The sequence below is a fragment of the Eleutherodactylus coqui genome, chromosome 13 (assembly GCF_035609145.1).
Source record: "Eleutherodactylus coqui strain aEleCoq1 chromosome 13, aEleCoq1.hap1, whole genome shotgun sequence".
Classification (NCBI taxonomy): Eukaryota; Metazoa; Chordata; class Amphibia; order Anura; family Eleutherodactylidae; genus Eleutherodactylus; species Eleutherodactylus coqui.
The window spans coordinates 24,850,426-24,869,995 of NC_089849.1; the positions used below are offsets into that span (position 1 = coordinate 24,850,426).

A 19,570-nucleotide genomic window follows, 5' to 3' on the forward strand; every position below is an offset into this window, starting at 1 on the left:
TGTGCCTGCAGTACCAAACCATGTCACTGCACTATGGACAGCGTTATCCACTTCCAGTGCTGTCCCAACTGATTGCAGGCCAGGCAATCAGTGAGAATCCAGAAAGGCAGACCCCTGCCAAGCAACTATTTAAAACAAGGGTTCAATATCTACATGCACATTGGCAATATATAGTTAAAGCATACCAGAGTTCGCTAAAATACTCCAGGTTCTTCTACCCTCATTTGCTACTATTTTCCTCCAGTTTCATGTCTACAAGTTCTGATTTTCGGGTGATCTTCCCCATTTTCTGCCGTTTACATTCCCCTGTGTAATGTACACACAAAGCCCCATTTACATGGGACGACTATCTTTCAAACACCCAGGGATTTGAACAATTCTGAACGATAATTGTCCCGCGTAAATGGGCTCTAACAGCAGGAGAGGCAGAGACTTTGAACATCATTCTCAGTGTCTGCATATCTGTAAGCCTGCAGCCTCCGCGTTTAATCAGTTGGGAGTATATTAAAGAAAGGAGAAGGCAAAAACACAAGCTAGTAGATGAGCAGAAGTGGTCTGAAAAGTTAGTGCCCATCTAAGAAGCACTGTGGCAAATGCCCTACCTTGGTAGTGGAGCTGTCGCTGGTGAAAAGGCGGGAACTTCTGCGCGGTAATGCGTTAGGAGGAGCGGCTATAGTTGGGCTCAGTACCTGAGGTGTAGTGCTAAACAAATTAATAAAATTCACACAATGATCATATGTACAGCAAGTTTTAGGGTTAATGTTAAAACATTTGACACCAATTTTAAGTTCAATATATATAACATTTACATACACATACATACAATCTAAAAAAGCAGCCTCCCTCTTCACCGGTGCACTTTTTGTGCCGCCCTGGTGATTTACGTATGCGATGCCAGTCGTGCTGCCTGTTTAAACAGGGATCAGATGGACGTCCAGAACCTGAGACCAATGGGTTAGAGACAGATGGATGGCTTCTAGCTGCAGTACATTGATGTGGAGGGAAGATTCAGAGCTGATCCCTGCATTGTCAAGCTGCCGAAGGAAGGACGGACGGACCGATTGAGGGCGGATCAAGGCCGACTCAAGGACTCACGGGATCTGTTCCAACTGGACAGGATAGGTCGTGGAAGTGAGCAAGTGTGGAAGTGCGTGTATGGGACGGTGTCAAACACGGCTAGCATGAGACCTAGCCGCTACATGGCCTGGTGGATGGAGACGAGTGTGTGTGACCAAGAAAAGTGGTAGTGTTTCTGCAGAAGTGCAAGTTAGTCCTTCGGAAGTTGTACCTTTGCCTGGACCGTATCAAAGAAAAGGTCTGAGGAAGATAATCTGTTGTGATGCGATCAAATTGGACGACTGATGATCAATTCAAAACGTCTGAGTGCCCAGAGCTACTGTGAGGCTCTCTGCATTGGCCCTGATGGACAGAGACTCGATCAGTATGTCATCCAGAAAAGAAATGGCCACAACACTAAGGAACAATGATGAAACGCACTACTTCTTGCCACTGTTCTGACGTGTGGACCTATTTCGGGGAAGATGAGAACTTTTTCTGCCCATTTCCTATGAAATTTTGTCCAGGCGGGTGCCAAAGAGGCAGGGTTCGGGCAAAGGCTGGCGAGAGACCTTTTAGAGGGGATGTCTGCAGACTAACACTTTGGCCATAAAGTGCGGCAAATTGGAACAGAAAGCATGGAGGAATGAGCTGAGAGCCAGGCAGCATCCAGAGAGGCCTCAGAGGAACTTACCTGCCTGAGAGAGTTGAAAAGCAAGTTCAACTAACTCCTCCTAGGGGGGCAGCGGAAATGGATGCCTTGGCATAGTTGCTTCACCCATTCGGAAGTGGCCCTACCATCTCAGGGGGACACGAATAGAGGGCTGATCCAGTTGCCTGGAAAGATGACTTGGCGAAGGATTCCAGCCATCCATCATGCTGGTCCTTTAAAGATAATGTATCTGCCAAAGGCAGGGGAGTGCATTTGGATGGGCGAGGCACAGGGGCATCTACCGACGGTGGGGAAGACCACTTGCAATTGATTTCTTAGGAAACAGATTCATTGCATCCAGGCACTTAGGTTTAAGGAAACTTGGTCCAGAGCTGACTGTTCTTATGCCACGACCTCCTCAAAATCCACAAGAGTGGAGAATGTCTTATGCGAAAGTCTGCGGTTGCAAAGGAATCCTGGTCTTCCTCATGGAGCGTCTCTTTAATTGCCTCTATGAGAGTGTCTACCATGGTTGAGATGTTGGAAGACAGTTCCTCATCCAAGGAAGAGTCAGAATCTGATATTTTGCCCCCACAGTGGGGGCTGTAACCAGAGGGTATTGCGGAGTGGGCCGCTGTGAGCAGAGTTGAGGCGTTTGTGTAGGACTGTGACCTTGGGGATAGTTGTAGGTTCTTGGTCCTGCCACACGTGTGTTCCAGTAGAAACGATCTCAGCATCAGAGCCTTCTGTCAGGTTCTGTCTGGATGTCTTGCCCAGCATTTCCACATTGGACCTGGAGGCTTTGGTAAGGTTCGAAACCATCAATGATAGCGCACCCATTCGGGTTCAGAGCCCTGTAGGGCCATGGTTGTGGATGCCCCTGGAACAGTTTCACTGGCTAGTCTGGGAAACGGGCCGTTTGTGCAAAGAGACTCCTGCTGACCGCATGAGAATTTAGTGCGTCAATGGGAGCGTGCAAAGAATGTCGCAATTGGCGTGCTGAGTTTCCCACATGAAGCCAGCCAGGCCAGTACATTCCCTATGACACATCTTGCCCACTGCAGACAAAGCGAAAAGCAGGTCGATCAACCATGGATGAACTATCCGGAGGATAGATCATCAATAGTTTTTTCTTGGAAACCCCCTTTTAAGAAAGGCTCAGCTTACATTTAGTTTTGCACACATTTGGTGTATCTTCCGTATATGGCAGCATACATCAGGGCACGCATAACATACCTCTGATCTAACAACCCCCAACACATTATTTCCTTTGTCTGGGGTTACAGTTTAACTATATAGAAAACTTGATAAAAAGTTAGGGTTTAACAAGTAAGGCTGCCCTGTCCACAGGTGTTAGTTCATTGAGTTATCCGCGGCAGTAATCCGGCTGCGGGGAACGCAGTGAACGCTTTCCATAGTGTTGCTAATGGAAAGCGCAAGCCCCGACGTCCACGAGCCGAGAATCATAGCGATTCTCCGCCCGTGGGATTCAAATTACGGCATGCCGCGATTCTCCACGGTGAGTCCAACCCTCAGATAGGCTCACCGCAGAGACCTGACAGCTCTCCCCCCTGCGGAATATCGCTAGCGATCTTCCGTCACGGCTGTGGACAGGGGGCCTAAGGGGGCCTAAGGGTTATGAAGGCTTGCTCTGCTGATCCCTTAGTTAATAGTCATACCTAGTCTGAGGTCCGGAACCCTGAGTCTGTACAAGAAGCACAGGGGTCATCTCTCGACTGTTGCCGCTCTGTGAAAACACTGACTTCGTACTTGCTTGGCTGAGTCTGGCAACAGTCTGTGGAGAAGCAAGAGCAAAGTAACAGTGAGTATGAAAACAATGGAGCCAGTCTATATGATAACAGCATTACTAGGGCATTACAGACCTTTTTAGCAGGAGTTCCAGAAGATGGCACATCAAGGACGCAGGAGGAATTATAGGTTTGTAAATATGACCCATCACCTGGGCTGGGAGTTTCTAGTGGCAAAATTCCAAAACTGGCAAAAGAGTAAAAATAAAAAGTCAACAGGAAAACCAAATATTCCACAGCTGGAAGAGCAATGCTTAGTGAAAGGGCTTATTCACATGGACGTATATCGGTCAGGTTTTCACGCCTGGCCTGTATATGCTGCCCCTCTTTCCAAGGAGAGGAGGCGGGACCAGGCAGGAGCTAGTGTGCTGAGCTCCCGCCCCCTGCCATTGTTTGCAGTGGGTGGGCCAAGGCTTAGCCCCACCCATTGCAAACAGTGGTGAGGAGGCGGGAGCTCAGCACACTAGCTCCTGCCCCATCCCGCCTCCTCTCCTTGCAGAGAGGGACAGCGTATGCCGTGAAAACCCGGCCGATATAAGTCCATGTGAATAAGCCCCAAGGTTGTATTCACACGGGCAGATTTCCCACACGAGTTGTCCGATTCAGAGATGGACAGAACTTGCATGAAAAAAGGAACCCAAACATCTGAATGGGGTAATACACAAGAGATTTTTCTCTTGAACTGAATAATCAGAGTCTGGAAAAAAAAAAAGCGCTATGTGACCTATTTTGGGGCAATTCTTGTTCAAGAATTGCCCATTACTTTCTATGGGAGTGTTAAAAAAAAAAAAAAAAAAAAAAAAGCGAGCGCGATCAGTTTTTTAAAGCATGTTTACTATTGGAACCACCTGCGATTTTTTTTCCACATATGAAATGCTGATGCAAATTGCGCATTCTTACTAGTAAAAACGCATCAAATATGCAGGGTAAAAAAATAAATAATCGCTATGAAGTCGCAGGTAAGATGGTGAGTTTTTCACATTCGCCCGTGTGAATACAAAATACGTTCAAAGGGCCGAATCCAATACGGATTTTTTTTAGCACAGATTCTGCCTGCAAGAATCACGGCAGAAACCCGCGGCTGTGCATACGTATACCTGGGGATCTGTATGCGGATTTAACCACTTTTCAAAGGGCGAAATCGGCATATAGAATTCGATACGGATAAGATGCAGAATCTACGATATTTCACTTTTTTCCCCACATGTAGACTTGAAACCCCCGTGTGGGGCGGAAAAAAAATATATCGGATTTGCAGTGGAATTAGTGCAAATTTGTGATAGAATGTCAATGGCCCTTTGGGTTACCAAATCCTTACCTGGGTGTGAGTGGGCTCAGTGCTGCCGGCCCTCCTAACAGGCTTCGCCCAGTCTTTGGTTTGTTCTGAGCCTGTTTCACCAAGATAGTGGAACCTGTCCCCAAGGGTAAGGAGTCAGGGGAGATAACAGCTGGGTCTATGTAGGACATCGACGAGTCCGAGTTCAAGGAGTACTTTACATTGGAGGATTCCAGATTTAGTCTATTTAGTTCCTTTGAGAGAGAAATAGGGGAGGTTATTAGAAGAACATTGATTATAATGGTCACATGATACAAGACCTTTAACCATTTCCTGACTGCCCACAGACTACAAACATCCAGGTGGCTCATGCCTGGTAATGGAGGGAAGTAGAACCGGATTATTTAACGCAAACACATTAGAATATCCAAATTACGTATTATATATGACTCTAAAACAGCTTTAGGGGGTTTTAGGGCAATGCCTGCCCACATGTCATGGCATTACAGACCTCTGATGTACTTTTAACCCCTTCAGTTGCAGGTTTAGGTCGTCTTCAGCACATTTCACCACTGATTTTTAGAAGATTTTCCGGGCGTGCCACTAAAGGTGTTAAAGGCTCATCCAGAAAAATATAGTTACTCTTCCAAAAACAGCGCCACTGCAGTCCATGCGGTATTGCAGCTCCGTTCCATTCAGTGCAATAGAGCCAAGATGCAATAGCAGACAACTCATGGACAGGTGTAGAACCATTTCTGAAAGATAGCAGCCATGTTTAAAGCGACTCTCTGGTCCTGCACGAACAAAGATGGACGACCTGCTTATCAGACTAACGATGCATACTAATGCATCAGGTAACCAAAGACAAAACAGAATTCATAACGGTTTCATTGTATGTTATAGTTACACCTTAAAAGGCGCAACTTATGTCAAACATTTTAGTTGTAGCCTATCATGTATTCTTATTAATCTTGGAGGTATGTACTTTTCCTGTGATGTCATTTATGGTATATAAACCACATGCACCTTTGAATACATTAGAAATCATTTGATACAGCAACAAGGCTGGTGTGATTTGCATTTCTCCTATGGGCCCAGACTTCTACACGAGATCTGATTGTCTTCTCCTTGGTAAACACATAAATTCTCCTTACAATACATCAGCAGTACCAACAACTCTTCAGTCCCGATAATTTATACAGCATTTAAGATGAGCCAACAATCAGCCCATTGTAACAAGCGCCGATTGGCACTTGCTCACGGCTATTCACACGAGGACACGTATGGTGACATACAGCCATCATTGGTTGGCTGCACATCCCCTTGTCCAACCCTTTGCCATCCAGTGTCAGACCTTGTTCAACATGGAGATTTCCCTGCATAGCTCCTATACCGGGCGATATCTGACAACGTTCTAATACTATGCAGTAGAGCGCTCAGATGTTGGAGCCCTCTATAATATACATATACCACACACACTATGCAGTTATAGGACGTGATAGAAAGAGAATCAGCAGAAAACACTTATAACTCACGGTTAATTTGGAAAAAAAAATTGCTAATAAAACCACAACAGTTCATTTTTGTGCGTTTGTGTTAAATGATTCCAAGGAATCCACAAAGCTCTTTCCCACCCGGGAATGTGCGGGTGGAAGGGAGATTGGGCCTTGATGTTTGATATTGTACAGCGGAGACGGCCCACTTGCCATGGGCCAGTACCAAGCTTCCAAAGAAACAGGAGCCATTGGAGGTTAATGGTGGTTGAGGACTAAAAACAGCAACCACACTTTCCTTTTCCACATTTGAGGAACGTTGTAAGGCAACAATATTCCAGGGCAAATTTTATAATTTTCTTTTGCCAAAAGTTTCACTTTAATGCAACACACTGGAGGAATGAGTGGGGACGTGTCTGTAAAGGCAGCAGCCCATCCACCGTGCCAGAGGACGTGACAGGTCCTCTTTAAACAGGTAAGCATTTTGGGTCGACAATATAAAAAAACAAAAACGGGGGGGAAAAAAAAAAAAAAAAAAACTACCACAAACCATAAAAAGACTTACTATAGTGTCTTGAGGCGTCTCCATTAATACTGTGTCAGCTTGCCTGTGGGATATAACGTTGTGGTTGTTTACCATTAATGTGCAAGTGTTCGGCAGGCAGCTACTAAAGTTCTGGAGGGAGGTCAGTTTGAAGGTCTGCTCGGGGTCTGGCTTTTCACCTAAAAGAGAGAAGAAAAAAAAAAAAAAAGATTTATTTTTCAAGGCCGCAGTGACACGTACAAAAAGAAAAAAAGTCATGCCATGAGAAATGCATAAGTTTCATCAAGGTCAGTGCAACCTGTGAATATCTATTCAGCACAAGATCCTTGAGAGAATGCAGCAATCCCCAACTTCATGACGGAGGGGCAGTAATAGAAGGAGACCTCTTCAGCAACTCCTACCTATTTCACATAATGCTTCAAAAGGGGACCACAGGAAAGGATTTAGACTAAGGCTCTTTTGGTAACATTCGGATCCTTTGGCCAATCGATCTGTTTTGCTGCAAAGAGATAAGCGGTACAATACAATTAGGTGCTGTAAATGCTTCTATAGAACAAAGGATTATTATGGCTTCCTCCTACCCCAAGTACGTTGGTGCCGCTTATCAAATCAGGCACCAAATGTTTCTAGTATGTCACATTCCAGAAAATACACAGATAAGACCTCCGACAAATATTCGCAGCAATAAGCAACAGTCACTTTAACTCTTTGCATTCAATTTTGGATTCAGGGTTTCCTAGGGGGCTTTCTCTTTCTGCCATTATACAATGGCGCCATCTGCTGGCTAGAGCCAGTACTGCAGTATGTGACATGCTGGAGAGGCCCCCTGATAGCAGAGCGGCCAGCAATCTACAGTAAGAATACCCTGCCGGACGTCTTCTGACATCAGAGCTGTACAGTCTTTAATCAGAATGTCTTTAGATGTCAGACAGTGGATTGGAAAGGGTTAAAAAGGTAAATTCACACGCGGCTTGTAGAAATCCATGTGCTTGCTGTCAGAACAGCCCAAATCAGATGAATGGAACGGATATTTAGTAGCAGAAAATTTTTGGACTTTCTGTAAAATTTCTTTCCCGTCGCGTTCATTGAGAAACGCATCTTAGACGATGGGTATAGCCACTGCCGCTAGGAGGCGGACACTACGCAAAAAAAGAAGTGTGAACTCTTCCTACCAGCTATACACCTCCTGCAAGCACCAAGCTAATCAGTTTGTAAGTATTAGGAGCAGCCAAGAAAGATATGAGAAAATCCCAACAAGTTGAAAGAAAGTAAAATCTTCAGAGTCCAAGTGGGAGGGTGCAGTGGCCCCCAATTGAACATGATGAGAAACAGATTTTCCTGCAAGTTCAACAATCTTGTTTTCTAGTCCGCTGCATTGGGGTTGGGGGGTGGGGGTGGCATAGGGACACAGCTTAAACCATGGGGCATTCCAGAGCTATCCCCCAAGGATGGGGAAAGGTATACAATGACACATCTGGTCAGTTAATGGCCATCTTATGGTGAATGGAGGTTTGGCCAACAAGGTTGCCAGCTCAGACCCGGTGGATGGACGTGACTGCCACCAAAAAAAGGCTACTTTCCAAGACCAAAGAGGAGTTGGAACACTATGTAATGGCTCAAAGGGATGAGACTGCATGACGTCCAGTACCAAATTGAGGTGAGGAATAGAATAGAGGAACACCATGGGCAACCCGTAGTAAAAAATTCAGACAGCTAACTTTAAGGCCTGGGGGTGTTGAAACAGTGGACAGCGCTGATACCTGACCCTTCGTGCAACTGAGGTCCAATCCCAGGTCCAGACCCTCCTGAAGAGTGACAAAAGACATGGTAGGATGTAAGTTGTACTGCTTACACCAGAAAAAAAAAAAAAAAGAAAAAAGGTCTTCCAGACATGATGGTAGACCCTGGAAGAGGAGGACTTCCTAGCCTTGATCATGGTCTCAATGACAGGTTCTACAAGTCCACTGGCTGTAAAGACTGTTGCTTTAACCGCCACATAGTTAAACGAAGGTCAGAAACGCTAGCTTCTCTCTCTAGGGAGAGCACCTAGACTGTAAGTGAGGAGACTCAAAAAAAAGCCATTCATGCTCCTCTGGGTAATATGCAAACAATGGAGATGGAATAAGAATACCTCCACAGTGCCACCTATTGGAAGGCAGCATTCTTTCAAGCCCAAGCTAGACTCTTTATACAAGCCTTGTAACAATGACTGGGAATTAAAAGCAAAGCCCGACAGCTGTTTCAGGGTTTTTGCCCTTCATCAGTGTACAGTAGGAGTCTGGCTTTGCTAGTGAGAGGCCTGGGACGGGGGTCAGAAAAGCTATATTTTCTTCTTAGGGAGAGCACCTAGACTAAGTGAGGAGACTTAAAAGGCCATGCATGCTCCTCTGGGTAATATGCAAACAAGGGAGATTGAATAATACCTCCACAGTCATTGTTACAAGGCTTGTATGAAGAGTCCAAATTTGGCTTGAAGGAATGCTGCCTTCCAATAGGTGGCGCTATGGAGGTATTATTCCATCGCTTTTTTATTAACCCATCACTCTAAATGAAGTTTAGGCTAGAGATTCCAGTTTTTTTTGTATAGTGTCCCTAAAGGACAAGTCGTTTGCCACTGGCAGGCCGGTGTTTTTTTTGATAAACGGGACACTGGGGAAGGGGGTCCACTTTTTACCCAAGTCTTCCAGAAATAGGTACATGATGTCCAAATGCTTGGGTGAAGAGCTTGTCAGGAAGGTTACATTCTTTGACTAACAACACCTCAAATTCTGAATGAGAAGAGAAGACCTTTGGACATCTGAAAGAAAAGGATTCCACGGATAAAACGGGTGCCTGATCTTTTACCTGAAGGGTCTCTTCTACTGCCACTATTTGGATACAGCCTAGAGAGGAGAGCCTTGATGTCAGTTCCTCATCCAGGAGAGAATCTCAGAGAGACTCCATAAGTTCGCCTTCAGAGTGACTTTCGTCTCTGGGAGAGACCTCCAAACACGTGGCCGCAGGGACTAGAGGAGATGCCAATGCGGGAGAGCTAGAAGATCGCCTCAAGTGACGAGGCCTAGCCAGTTACTGGGACCTACTACGAGAGCAGTCGTATGTGGCAAGTCTGTCATAATCAGACACACTTGGAGGCAACTGACAGATAGATTGGTCCAGGCTCTCTATGATGGCGGTGGATGCTTTGGTAAGGTGTGATAACGAGAGAGAGAACATGCCCATTCAAGTGTGCCAGTTGCAAGAGCTGGACAGGAGCAGCGCCTGTGGGCAGACCACTGGCGGACGGTCTTGAGGGAAGACAGTTGTGGCACAATGGTTGAGACTGCCCACATGGTAATTTGGTACTGCAGTGAGCACGCAAAATACATGGGTCTGGTTAGGCCTTGTCTGGAGCCTTCAGCTCTGAAGTTGGACATGATGCTCAGGGCCCACAGACAGTAGTCAGAGCTACTTGTAAATGGTGTGGTCGGAGAGCTTCAGGACTCCAGGAGTTGTGTGCCCCTATGCTCGCCTGCCTCTGGCTAAGCAAGGAGTGCACTGAGAGCGAACCACTATAGCTGGTGGATTAGGGTCAAAACTGATGTTGACCATGCCACCTTGTATTCTGATGGTCGGGTTGACAAGAGACTGGTTAGCTCTAGTCTGTTCAACCTCCTTAGTGAAGTAACAGGGAGAGTCCAGTGCCAGCCCTACATCCCAAATCCAGATGGTCAATAGCTGAAGACCCGTGAATTGAAGAGCGGATTAGCTTAGTGTCTGCAAAAGGAGCTAACACTTTCGCTTAGTGTCCACCTCCTGGTGGCAGTAGCTATACCCACGATCTAAGCTGTGTACCCCAATGCAATGGACACAAAACAGGAAAAAAAAACCAAAAAAAAAACAACAACTTTTTTGCGGATGTGAAAAACAGACAGTATACGGAAGACTGAAAAATTTACATACAGGCTTCCATACTGATGGCACACAAGGAAAAAAAAAAAAAAAAAAAACAAAACCATTTTTTGTAAATGCAGCACAAAAGCCTAAAGTGAAACTCTTGCTAAAATAAAAATGTAAAATTTGACCCGGGGGAACTGGTAACACTAACTGGCAGAAAAGGGTTAATAAAATTAGAAATGGCTAAACCCCTTTAAGATGAAGTTATACCTCACTGTGTGGATAGGTCATCTTCTATAAAACGATTAACTACTTTCTTGCACCCCTAGTTAAGTTTCAGACCAAGGAGAGACTGCGGCTTCCCACAAGCGTATGCGGAAATGTGCACGCTTCAGCGCAACAAATCTGTGCCATGTACAATGGTTTGCTCACGTATCGGCACATTTTACTGGACTTTTTGTGCACAGAACACCACGCCCAGATTAAAATGGCCATTTAGCCTAATGAGGTACAGAAGAGTTTTTTTCCCCTTTCCCTGCAGTTTCATTTTATCAGGCATCTTCTTGCGTATTGTGAGCTTTGCACACTCCCCATAGACTTCTACGGGGACCCTTGGTGCGCAAATGTGTACAAGAATACAGCAGGTTATTTTTTTGTGCACAAAAGTGCACAAAAATAAAAGGAAAATTAGAATGAACCCAATGACGTCAATGGGTTCTACTTTCTGTGTACAATATGTCCATGTGAAGCCGCCCTTACAGCTGAAATAGTCCCCCCAAATGTAGCAATTATGGACGCAAAGAAAACGCGCCCCATCGCCAACTGCTTATAGAAGGGATTCTCAGAGCTGCACGACGCCAGGAATCTCCAGAGACATCATAGGAGGAGCCGCTTACCAATATACATGGCCGAGCAGCGACAGTGTAAAGCAGGCAGAGTCTCCGAACTCCGTAACGATCTCCTCCTGGCTCTTTTGTTTATTCAGAACCCCACCAGACAGGATCTGCTCGCCCTCAGCCAGCCTGAAAGGGAGAAGCGGGGAGTCAGAAGGCTAAAAACATAGGAAAAGGCCCAATAGAAAAGAGGGAAACTTGGGAAGATATGGGAATAGCAGAAGTATTAAATGGGTTGTCCGACTAAAGACTATATATGGCCTATTCTCAGGATCAGTCATCAATAGTAGATTGGTGGGATTAGCTGCCTGATCAGTAGGGGTCCCAGGCAGAGGATCCCTACCAATTTACTATTGAGGACTTATCCTGAGAACAGGCCGTCAGTAGTTTACAACCGCTTTACAAGGACTTGTCCAGGAGTTTGATACATATAAGTAGCTGCAGACCCTCATCTGTTAAATCCCCCCACCGCTCTCCGGAAGTCCTTTTTCCGTTCCTGGAGCGATGCCGCACCGTACCTCCGCATGACTGCTGCAGACAATCACGTGGATGTACGGCAGATCATTGCTCCAGGAAAATAGAGTTGCGAAGAGCCATTCTGAGGCTAAGACCACAGCTGATGGTCAGGGGTCTGCCACTAAAGACCCCACTCGATCAGCTATTCACCAGGCCAGTGTTTGGACATACGGAGCCGGAAACAAACAGCTGTACACTTTGCAGGGACCCAGCATGGAATTAGAGACACTGCTTCCATGGGATTGTCATGTAGGCGCCTTCACACTTGCGATAAAAAAAAAATCACGTAATTTTTGCGCAATGCGCAATTATCAAATCAATGATTTTCAATGGTTTCATTCCGATTTGCAATGTTTTCACTCATGTGCTGTGGAAGAAATTTAAAAAAACCAAAAAACGCAGCATGTCCTATTTTTCTGTGTTTTTTTTAAATCTCCCATGTTTCCCTTTGGAGCCTTTTTATTATATCGCACGAACTTGCGATTTCCATGTGATGCATTTTTAACATTAGAAACTCCTATTGTTTATTGTGAGGAAAACATGAAGAAAAAAACTAAAATCACAGGCGGCAGCGAGGTTTTTTTTAAAGAAAAAAGCATTGCTGACGCTCCGACATCTCATGAGCAATGCTGGGATCCCCAGTGTGAAGGAGCCCTTAAAGGGGTTGTCCCGCGCTGAAACGGTTTTTTTTTAAATTCAATAGCCCCCCCGTTCGGCACGAGACAAACCCGATGCATGTGTTGAAAAAAAAAAAAACCGGATAGTACTTACCCGAATCCCCGCGCTCCGGTGACTTCTTACTTACCTTGCGAAGATGGCCGCCGGGATCTTCACCCATGGTGGACCGCAGGTCTTCTGTGCGGTCCATTGCCGATTCCAGCCTCCTGATTGGCTGGAATCGGCACACGTGACGGGGCGGAGCTACGAGGAGCAGCTCTCCAGCACGAGCGGCCCCATTCAGAAGGGAGAAGACCGGACTGCGCAAGCGCGTCTAATCGGGCGATTAGACGCTGAAAATTAGATGGCACCATGGAGACGAGGACGCTAGCAACGGAGCAGGTAAGTGAATAACTTCTGTATGGCTCATAATTAATGCACGATGTATATTACAAAGTGCATTAATATGGCCATACAGAAGTGTATAACCCAACTTTGTTTCGCGGGACAACCCCTTTAATGTATATGACGAGATCTAGGTCTCCGTATCTTGGACCTCTGGACAAAATGCTTTACTCGGACGATGTGATCAAGCAAGCCAAATTAGAATGGGCTGTACCATTTGTAGCCCTTTGGAGGTGGCCTTCATACACTGGAAGGCTCTGGTCACATAACAACAAGGGTTTCTTATAGGCAATTGACACAAACCAAGCCTGAAGGATCTCACTGACTAAAATGAGGTGCACTGGTTCCCGTCAGGACTGTGAGCCCCAAACAAAACCTCAGATATTGATTAAACCGATCCTAAAGTATGCGTTCGCATGTAGTGGATTTGTTGCAGATCTACAGATTTTACCCCTTCAGTTTGAATTCAACTGAAAAAATAATATCTGCACCAAAATCCGCAGCAAGTTGGCTGTGTGTGAACGCACCCCAAGGATATTTTCATACAGCGGAATCAGACAGAGATTTTGCGTCTGAAACTATGTCAATGGGCAAAATCTGACCCGAATCCGCATTAAGTGACTTGTCCCTTCTGTTCCGCGATGTGGATTTGAAATCAGTGTTAGGCCTCCCTCACACAGGGCGTTTGCAGCGTTTTTTGCAGATTCAGCCCGGTTTCAGCAGCGCTGGCATTCTTTATGCCAACGTTCTGGCTACGTTTTCAGCACAGCTGAAAACGCAGCCAAAAGATGCTGAAAAAAAAAAATACTCACCTAGCAGCTGCCGTCCGGGTCCTGGCTGCTGACCTCTGCCGCTGCTCCGGGCTTCCCCTGCACGGACAGATCTATTGGTGTAAGCGAGGTTTGAGAGCCCCACCTCCAGCAACAGATTGCTGTGATTGGGCATCGAGCAAGCGCTGAGATCCAATCACAGCCATTCATTGACTGCCTCAGCCAATCAGAGCTTGGCTCGATGCCCAATCACAGCAATCTATTGCTGAAGCAAGGTTTGAGAACCCTGCCTCACAGCAATAGATCTGTCAGCGCAGGGGAAGCCTAGAGCAGCAGCAGAGACCAGCGGCCAGGACTCTGATGGTAGCTGCTAGGCGAGTATTCCCCCACCCCCATCTGATTTTTGGGGTAGTGCTTATATTGCAAGCCCTCCCCCCGAAATTCATTGTGCGGTTAACGCTGCCAAAAATGCGGCACAAAGTTTTGCCGCGTTTTCAGCAGTGCCGAAACCGCTGCCCATTCATGTCAATGGGCGACACGGGGCTGAAAATGTCCAAAAATAGAATATGCAACGCTGCCAAAGCGCAGTATTTTCAGCCTTGTGCGAGGCACCTTATTGAAATTAACTCTGTACAAAAACGCCTGTGTGAGGGAAGCCTGAAGAACAATTTTCATCATGAAGACAGCGACAGTGTGACCCACGAGTGAGATATGCATTATAAGTGGATTTTGGTGTGGGTTCTGCAGCAAAGTCCACCATGTGAACACACCCTAATGTCCCATTAACAACTGCACGCGTGCCGACATCACCACTAGGGTCGTTAGCGCTCGTGCAGAGCATTTAGACAGGTAGAGTTCACTGCTGGATCGCGGGCTTCACCTTCTGAGTGGGGAGCACTCACACCGAATGAGAATCCCGCGATCCATTGATAATGAGAAGGGAACAAACAGCAAATCATTTTTTGGGATTTACACGGGAACAATTATCGCTTGATTTTATTTGCTTGAATGAAATTTGAGCGATGATCGTCCCATGTAAATAGCCCTTTAGGGGATCACAAACCCCTTTAACACATGCTAGATCAGACTAAGAAATAGGTTTGTTTTTTCCTTGCTGTAATAAATAAGAGACCCCGAAGCGGCCCAGACGGGTAAAGACTCACTTGCTGAGGTCCACGCAGCATTTTGCGAGCAGGTATTTACATTGTGGGGTGGCACAGCTGTGGGTTTTCAGGAGCCGGTAAGCCTTATACGCTTTTCCTGAGCGGTAATAACATGTGGCTAGGAGAAATAAAGCCTCTTCTGAATGCACTGCAGGAAAGAGAACACAGTCAGACAACAGTCATGGCTCTTAGCCGCCCCGCGTCTACACAACCCTCTGGCCCACGGAGTCAGACAACAGTCATGGCTCCTAGCCGCCCTGTGTCTACACAACCCTCTGGCCCACGGAGTCAGACAACAGTCATGGCTCTTAGCCGCCCCGCGTCTACACAACCCTCTGGCCCACGGAGTCAGACAACAGTCATGGCTCTTAGCCGCCCCGCGTCTACACAACCCTCTGGCCCACGGAGTCAGACAACAGTCATGGCTCTTAGCCGCCCCGCGTCTACACAACCCTCTGGCCCACGGAGTCAGACAACAGTCATGGCTCTTAGCCGCCCCGCGTCTACACAACCCTCTGGCCCACGGAGTACAGCGCAGCTATTTAACTGCTGACATTGCACCCATCGTCTTCCCCAACCACTAGTTTCATCAGAATGACTTTACCTGTACAGAAGCATCGGTATACCTTACAGCAAACTACTACAAATAAAGCCGTCTTCTAGGCCAGACTCAAAGGGAGAGAGAAGACCAGCAATTCTGCCTCCAAGCCTATAAGAGATACAGGGAAAAATCCCCAGAGACTGCGAAGCGCACAAGGCAAAATCACCGGTGGTCTCCCATCTTACCCTTGGCTTTTGGGAGTAACTTGTCCCCTCAGCATGGCATTTAGTACCAGATATTAGCAGAAACTGGTGAAGAAAGCAGGTTGGTAGAAGCATGCGATAGGGAAAGTGGCGACTCTTCCCTAGTGGCAAATCCCACCTCTAAAAACAGAGGGTTTCCGTGGATATTGTCCAGTCAATGGCCAAATCGGCAAGCGTAATCCTAACGCAGAAATGAGCATTTTTGCATCATGTGACGTGATTTTCTGTGTTGGAATTCCACACGAACTTTGCCCATTCACAGGACAAATTCTGTGTGTGTATCCATGAGTACCCAGTTTGCCAAGGAAACGCCACAATGTGATGTCACCCTAGGAGTCGGTCATGGTTCTGCTTGCATCAGGGGACTTTACTTTTACCATCCGAAAACCATGGTAGAAAGCTGCGGTTTTTAAGAGGTGAATTCACGCAGCCAAGAAAAATCTTATTTGTGCCTCGCATCACCCATTGTTTTCAATGGAGCTGGCAAAGCATTGCGCAGCATGCAAGTGTGATGCAATGCAAGGTCTCCCCATTGAAAAAATGGGACCCCCCCCCCCCCCATCCCGTGGAGGATCGCTACTTTTCTAAAGTGATGCAAAGCGGTTTAATACAAAAACGCTTCCCATCCGCAGGGACACTGCACGTTGGTGAATGTGATATCGGGCTGCGTTTCATGGCCAGATATCGCACTTGCCTATGTGAAATTACCCTTATAGTGTAACTAAAGGCTCGTCAAACCTCTAACACGTCACAGGTTTGGATCAGTGGAGAGCTGGTTGAAGGACCGTACAAACATTACAACAAAGCGGCAGAAGCATTTATCTGAGCGCTGCGCCCGATCGGCTCTTTACATATCGAGCCCATGGTTGCATGTACATCACTTAAGCGGCGGAAGGGCGATCAGCTGACCTCTTCTGCTCTCTTGTGTAAGCAATTATGGGGGTCTCAACACCCAAAACGCCACCAATCCAAACTTCAGACATGTTTCTAGAACACATCAGAAGTTTGTTGAAAGTTTAGTGATCCGTTACGGCCATGTTTACAAGAGGCGGAATTTGCTGCGGAGCATTGTAGTAGAAACTCCGCGGTGCAAAATCCATGTCCAAATCTGCAGCATTTGGTGCGGTTTTTTGGTGTGTAGTTTAGCCCCTAATATGAAGATTACATTGCTGCTAAGACTGACATGCTGCAGATTTAAAGTCTGAGCCACAGCTCCACTTTCGCAGCGGATTCCTTTCCCGCAGGGTCCGCCCCATGTGAACAAGGCCTAACCCTGCCTGTGTTCTGGTAACGGACTCCACTGCTGGACAAGTAGTGTCTACATAAGACTACTGACAGATTCTGCCCCACTTCTAGAAGTACTCAGCCTGTGGGGTCAGGAATGAATACCGTCATATACTCTGGTGTATGAGGAGGACGTCACGTACCTTCTGCGTAAAGTCTTTCTGCCAAGAATACGGCGTCTCGGTACGCGTAGTGATTCAGCGCTTGCCATATAGCAGCCTGGATGTTCAGGAAAGAGAAGAACATTATGTAAGACATCCGGGTATTAGAAATGTGTCCGGCAAACATCTCATACGCAAAACCTCCTTGTAAAGGGTCTGCTGGCTTCTGACGAGAGGAGTAATCGGCGCCCGTGTGATGTGAACGCCGCCTCAACAGCGGATCCCGTAGCGATAGGCCGCACCATAACAAGGTCATTTAAAAAACGGACACAATCAATAAGATAAGATTCAGACCTGCGACTGAATGCAGCGTTTCCAATGCCGCCATTTTCAAGCGCTGGCACAATGATGGGGTGCGTTCAAAAGCGCCGCTTGAAATAGCAGTAAAAAGCTGCGGTTGTGAGCGGTGTTTAACTCAACGCACGTGTGAGACTGACCTAAGGCATACAATTTGCTGGACATGTTTAGAAGCAATGTGTCATCGGGACGGACGCCGGGGTTGGGCGGGATCAACAAAAACCCGCAACATATCCGCAGTTGCACTGGGTTAATCCGCTGCCTTTTCTGCACCGCTGCTCCACCAACCTGATGTTGACAGAACCGCCGGCCCCAGGACTGTCTCAGGAAGAAACCCTTTACTAGTGACATGGCTGTAGCTCCACCACCCCACACCTCAGCAGGAGCCCAAAGTAGTATGTACTCCATTCATCCGGCAAACCCCCGGCGAGTTCTCCGAAAGAGAGAAGTAAGGAGCGTCGTCATTGAACAGTTGCGCAATGGAAGACTATTCTACAGAGTGACGAATCACACTGCTCCATCTTCATATTTGACGGCCGTACCCGGTGTCTAAGGGGTATTCGGAGCACAGAACGTTCAGGCCCCTCATCACAATAAGTCATTCAGTAACAGGCTCCCTGTACCCCGTCTAGATGCTTTCTCCATTATCTAGCTATGTCATGTGACCCGACACCTGAAAAATATTCCCCTTTCCTCTGACTTCTTGTCCGCATTTGCTACTTCCTCCCCTGTCCATAGCCTCCAACTTCCTGTGAGCAGTGCATGATGGGAGGACAGGAGCGGCTGTGCGGTATGGCTTAGTTCAGAGTGCCGGACAATGCGGTCTGTCTGTTTCATCAGCTTTCTCCGACACCCTGAGTGAGGGAGGTTGGTGCCGGTAAGTTGTAGGACCTGTGAGTGGTGGGCGGAGCTACAGCTAGCCAGTAAACCAGCTCTATGCATGCTGGGAGTTGTAGCAACAGCCTGTTGCTTTTACTACGGAAGTGATGAATGTAAACAGCGGAAGATCAGCGGCTGCACGGGAGGAAGAAGAGCGGCAGATAAAGGCACAGGGTGGCGCTACTTAGCTGTACCTCCTGGAGTTAAATTCTGTGCTCTGAAAACCCCTTTGGAGGTTCTGTTATGGCCTGGGGATGTGTTACGTGGCATGGTGACGGTCCGTAGGTTGTAGTGGCAAGAACTATGACCACAGAGGTGACCCTGACAGTCTAGACAATTATGTGCTGCTGACAATTTGGTAATACTCTGGGAATGGTCGGCCATACTTCCAACAAGACAACGCAACCTGTCACATATCCAACACTGTTTTACATTGGTTTGAGGATATGGATGTTCCACGATCGGACCTGCTGCACAGAGTCCGACCTGAACCTACTGAACATCTTTGGGATGAACTGGAACGTTGGGTCAGGAAATATGAACAGTGCCCATCTTCTATGAGAGAACTCGCCAGACGTTTGCAGGATGAATGGAGGGAAATACCAGCTGAAGTGTATCAGACGTCTGACATTGGGATACTCTCCGTGACATACTTAGTGGGGCTCCTTTGGCCCCGAAAGAAAGTACAGTACTAACATATGGAAATAAATACCACTTGAGTTTTGCTCAGGCGGCCGATACCTTTTGGCAGGATAGTGTAAGTTTCCGAGTTGGGAACTTCACCGATCAGACATGTATCTTGTGTGTACGCCATACTTTCCGGGGTAAGCTGCGGCCCACCAAGCAGTTACCCTTGGAGTATGCAGTATTAGGGTGGCTTTATACGAGACAGCTACTGTCCGAATAATCGCTCAGGGGGAGGGGAGGGGACATCTCTCTCTTCCTCTCTCCCCCCTGCTCATGGCCGCAACTCACCTCTCACCCACGCCGGCAGCCGAACCTTTTCTTCCGAGTGGGGAGATACTCGCTCATCACTAGC

General features: G+C 47.0%; 1 protein-coding gene across 1 annotated transcript in view; it reads right to left on the minus strand.

Moving 5' to 3' along the window:
* CDC27 (cell division cycle 27) overlaps window positions 1-19,570 on the minus strand; it is a 41,399-nt gene that overhangs the window by 14,212 nt on the left and 7,617 nt on the right. The window contains exons 2-10 of the mRNA XM_066587730.1: window positions 17,338-17,413; window positions 15,107-15,254; window positions 11,599-11,724; window positions 7,231-7,328; window positions 6,851-7,008; window positions 4,835-5,046; window positions 3,592-3,703; window positions 3,388-3,503; window positions 603-702 (exon numbers count right to left, since the gene is read on the minus strand). Coding sequence (XP_066443827.1) covers window positions 603-702; window positions 3,388-3,503; window positions 3,592-3,703; window positions 4,835-5,046; window positions 6,851-7,008; window positions 7,231-7,328; window positions 11,599-11,724; window positions 15,107-15,254; window positions 17,338-17,413 — 1,146 coding nt within the window. The remainder of the gene's footprint in view (window positions 1-602; window positions 703-3,387; window positions 3,504-3,591; window positions 3,704-4,834; window positions 5,047-6,850; window positions 7,009-7,230; window positions 7,329-11,598; window positions 11,725-15,106; window positions 15,255-17,337; window positions 17,414-19,570) is intronic.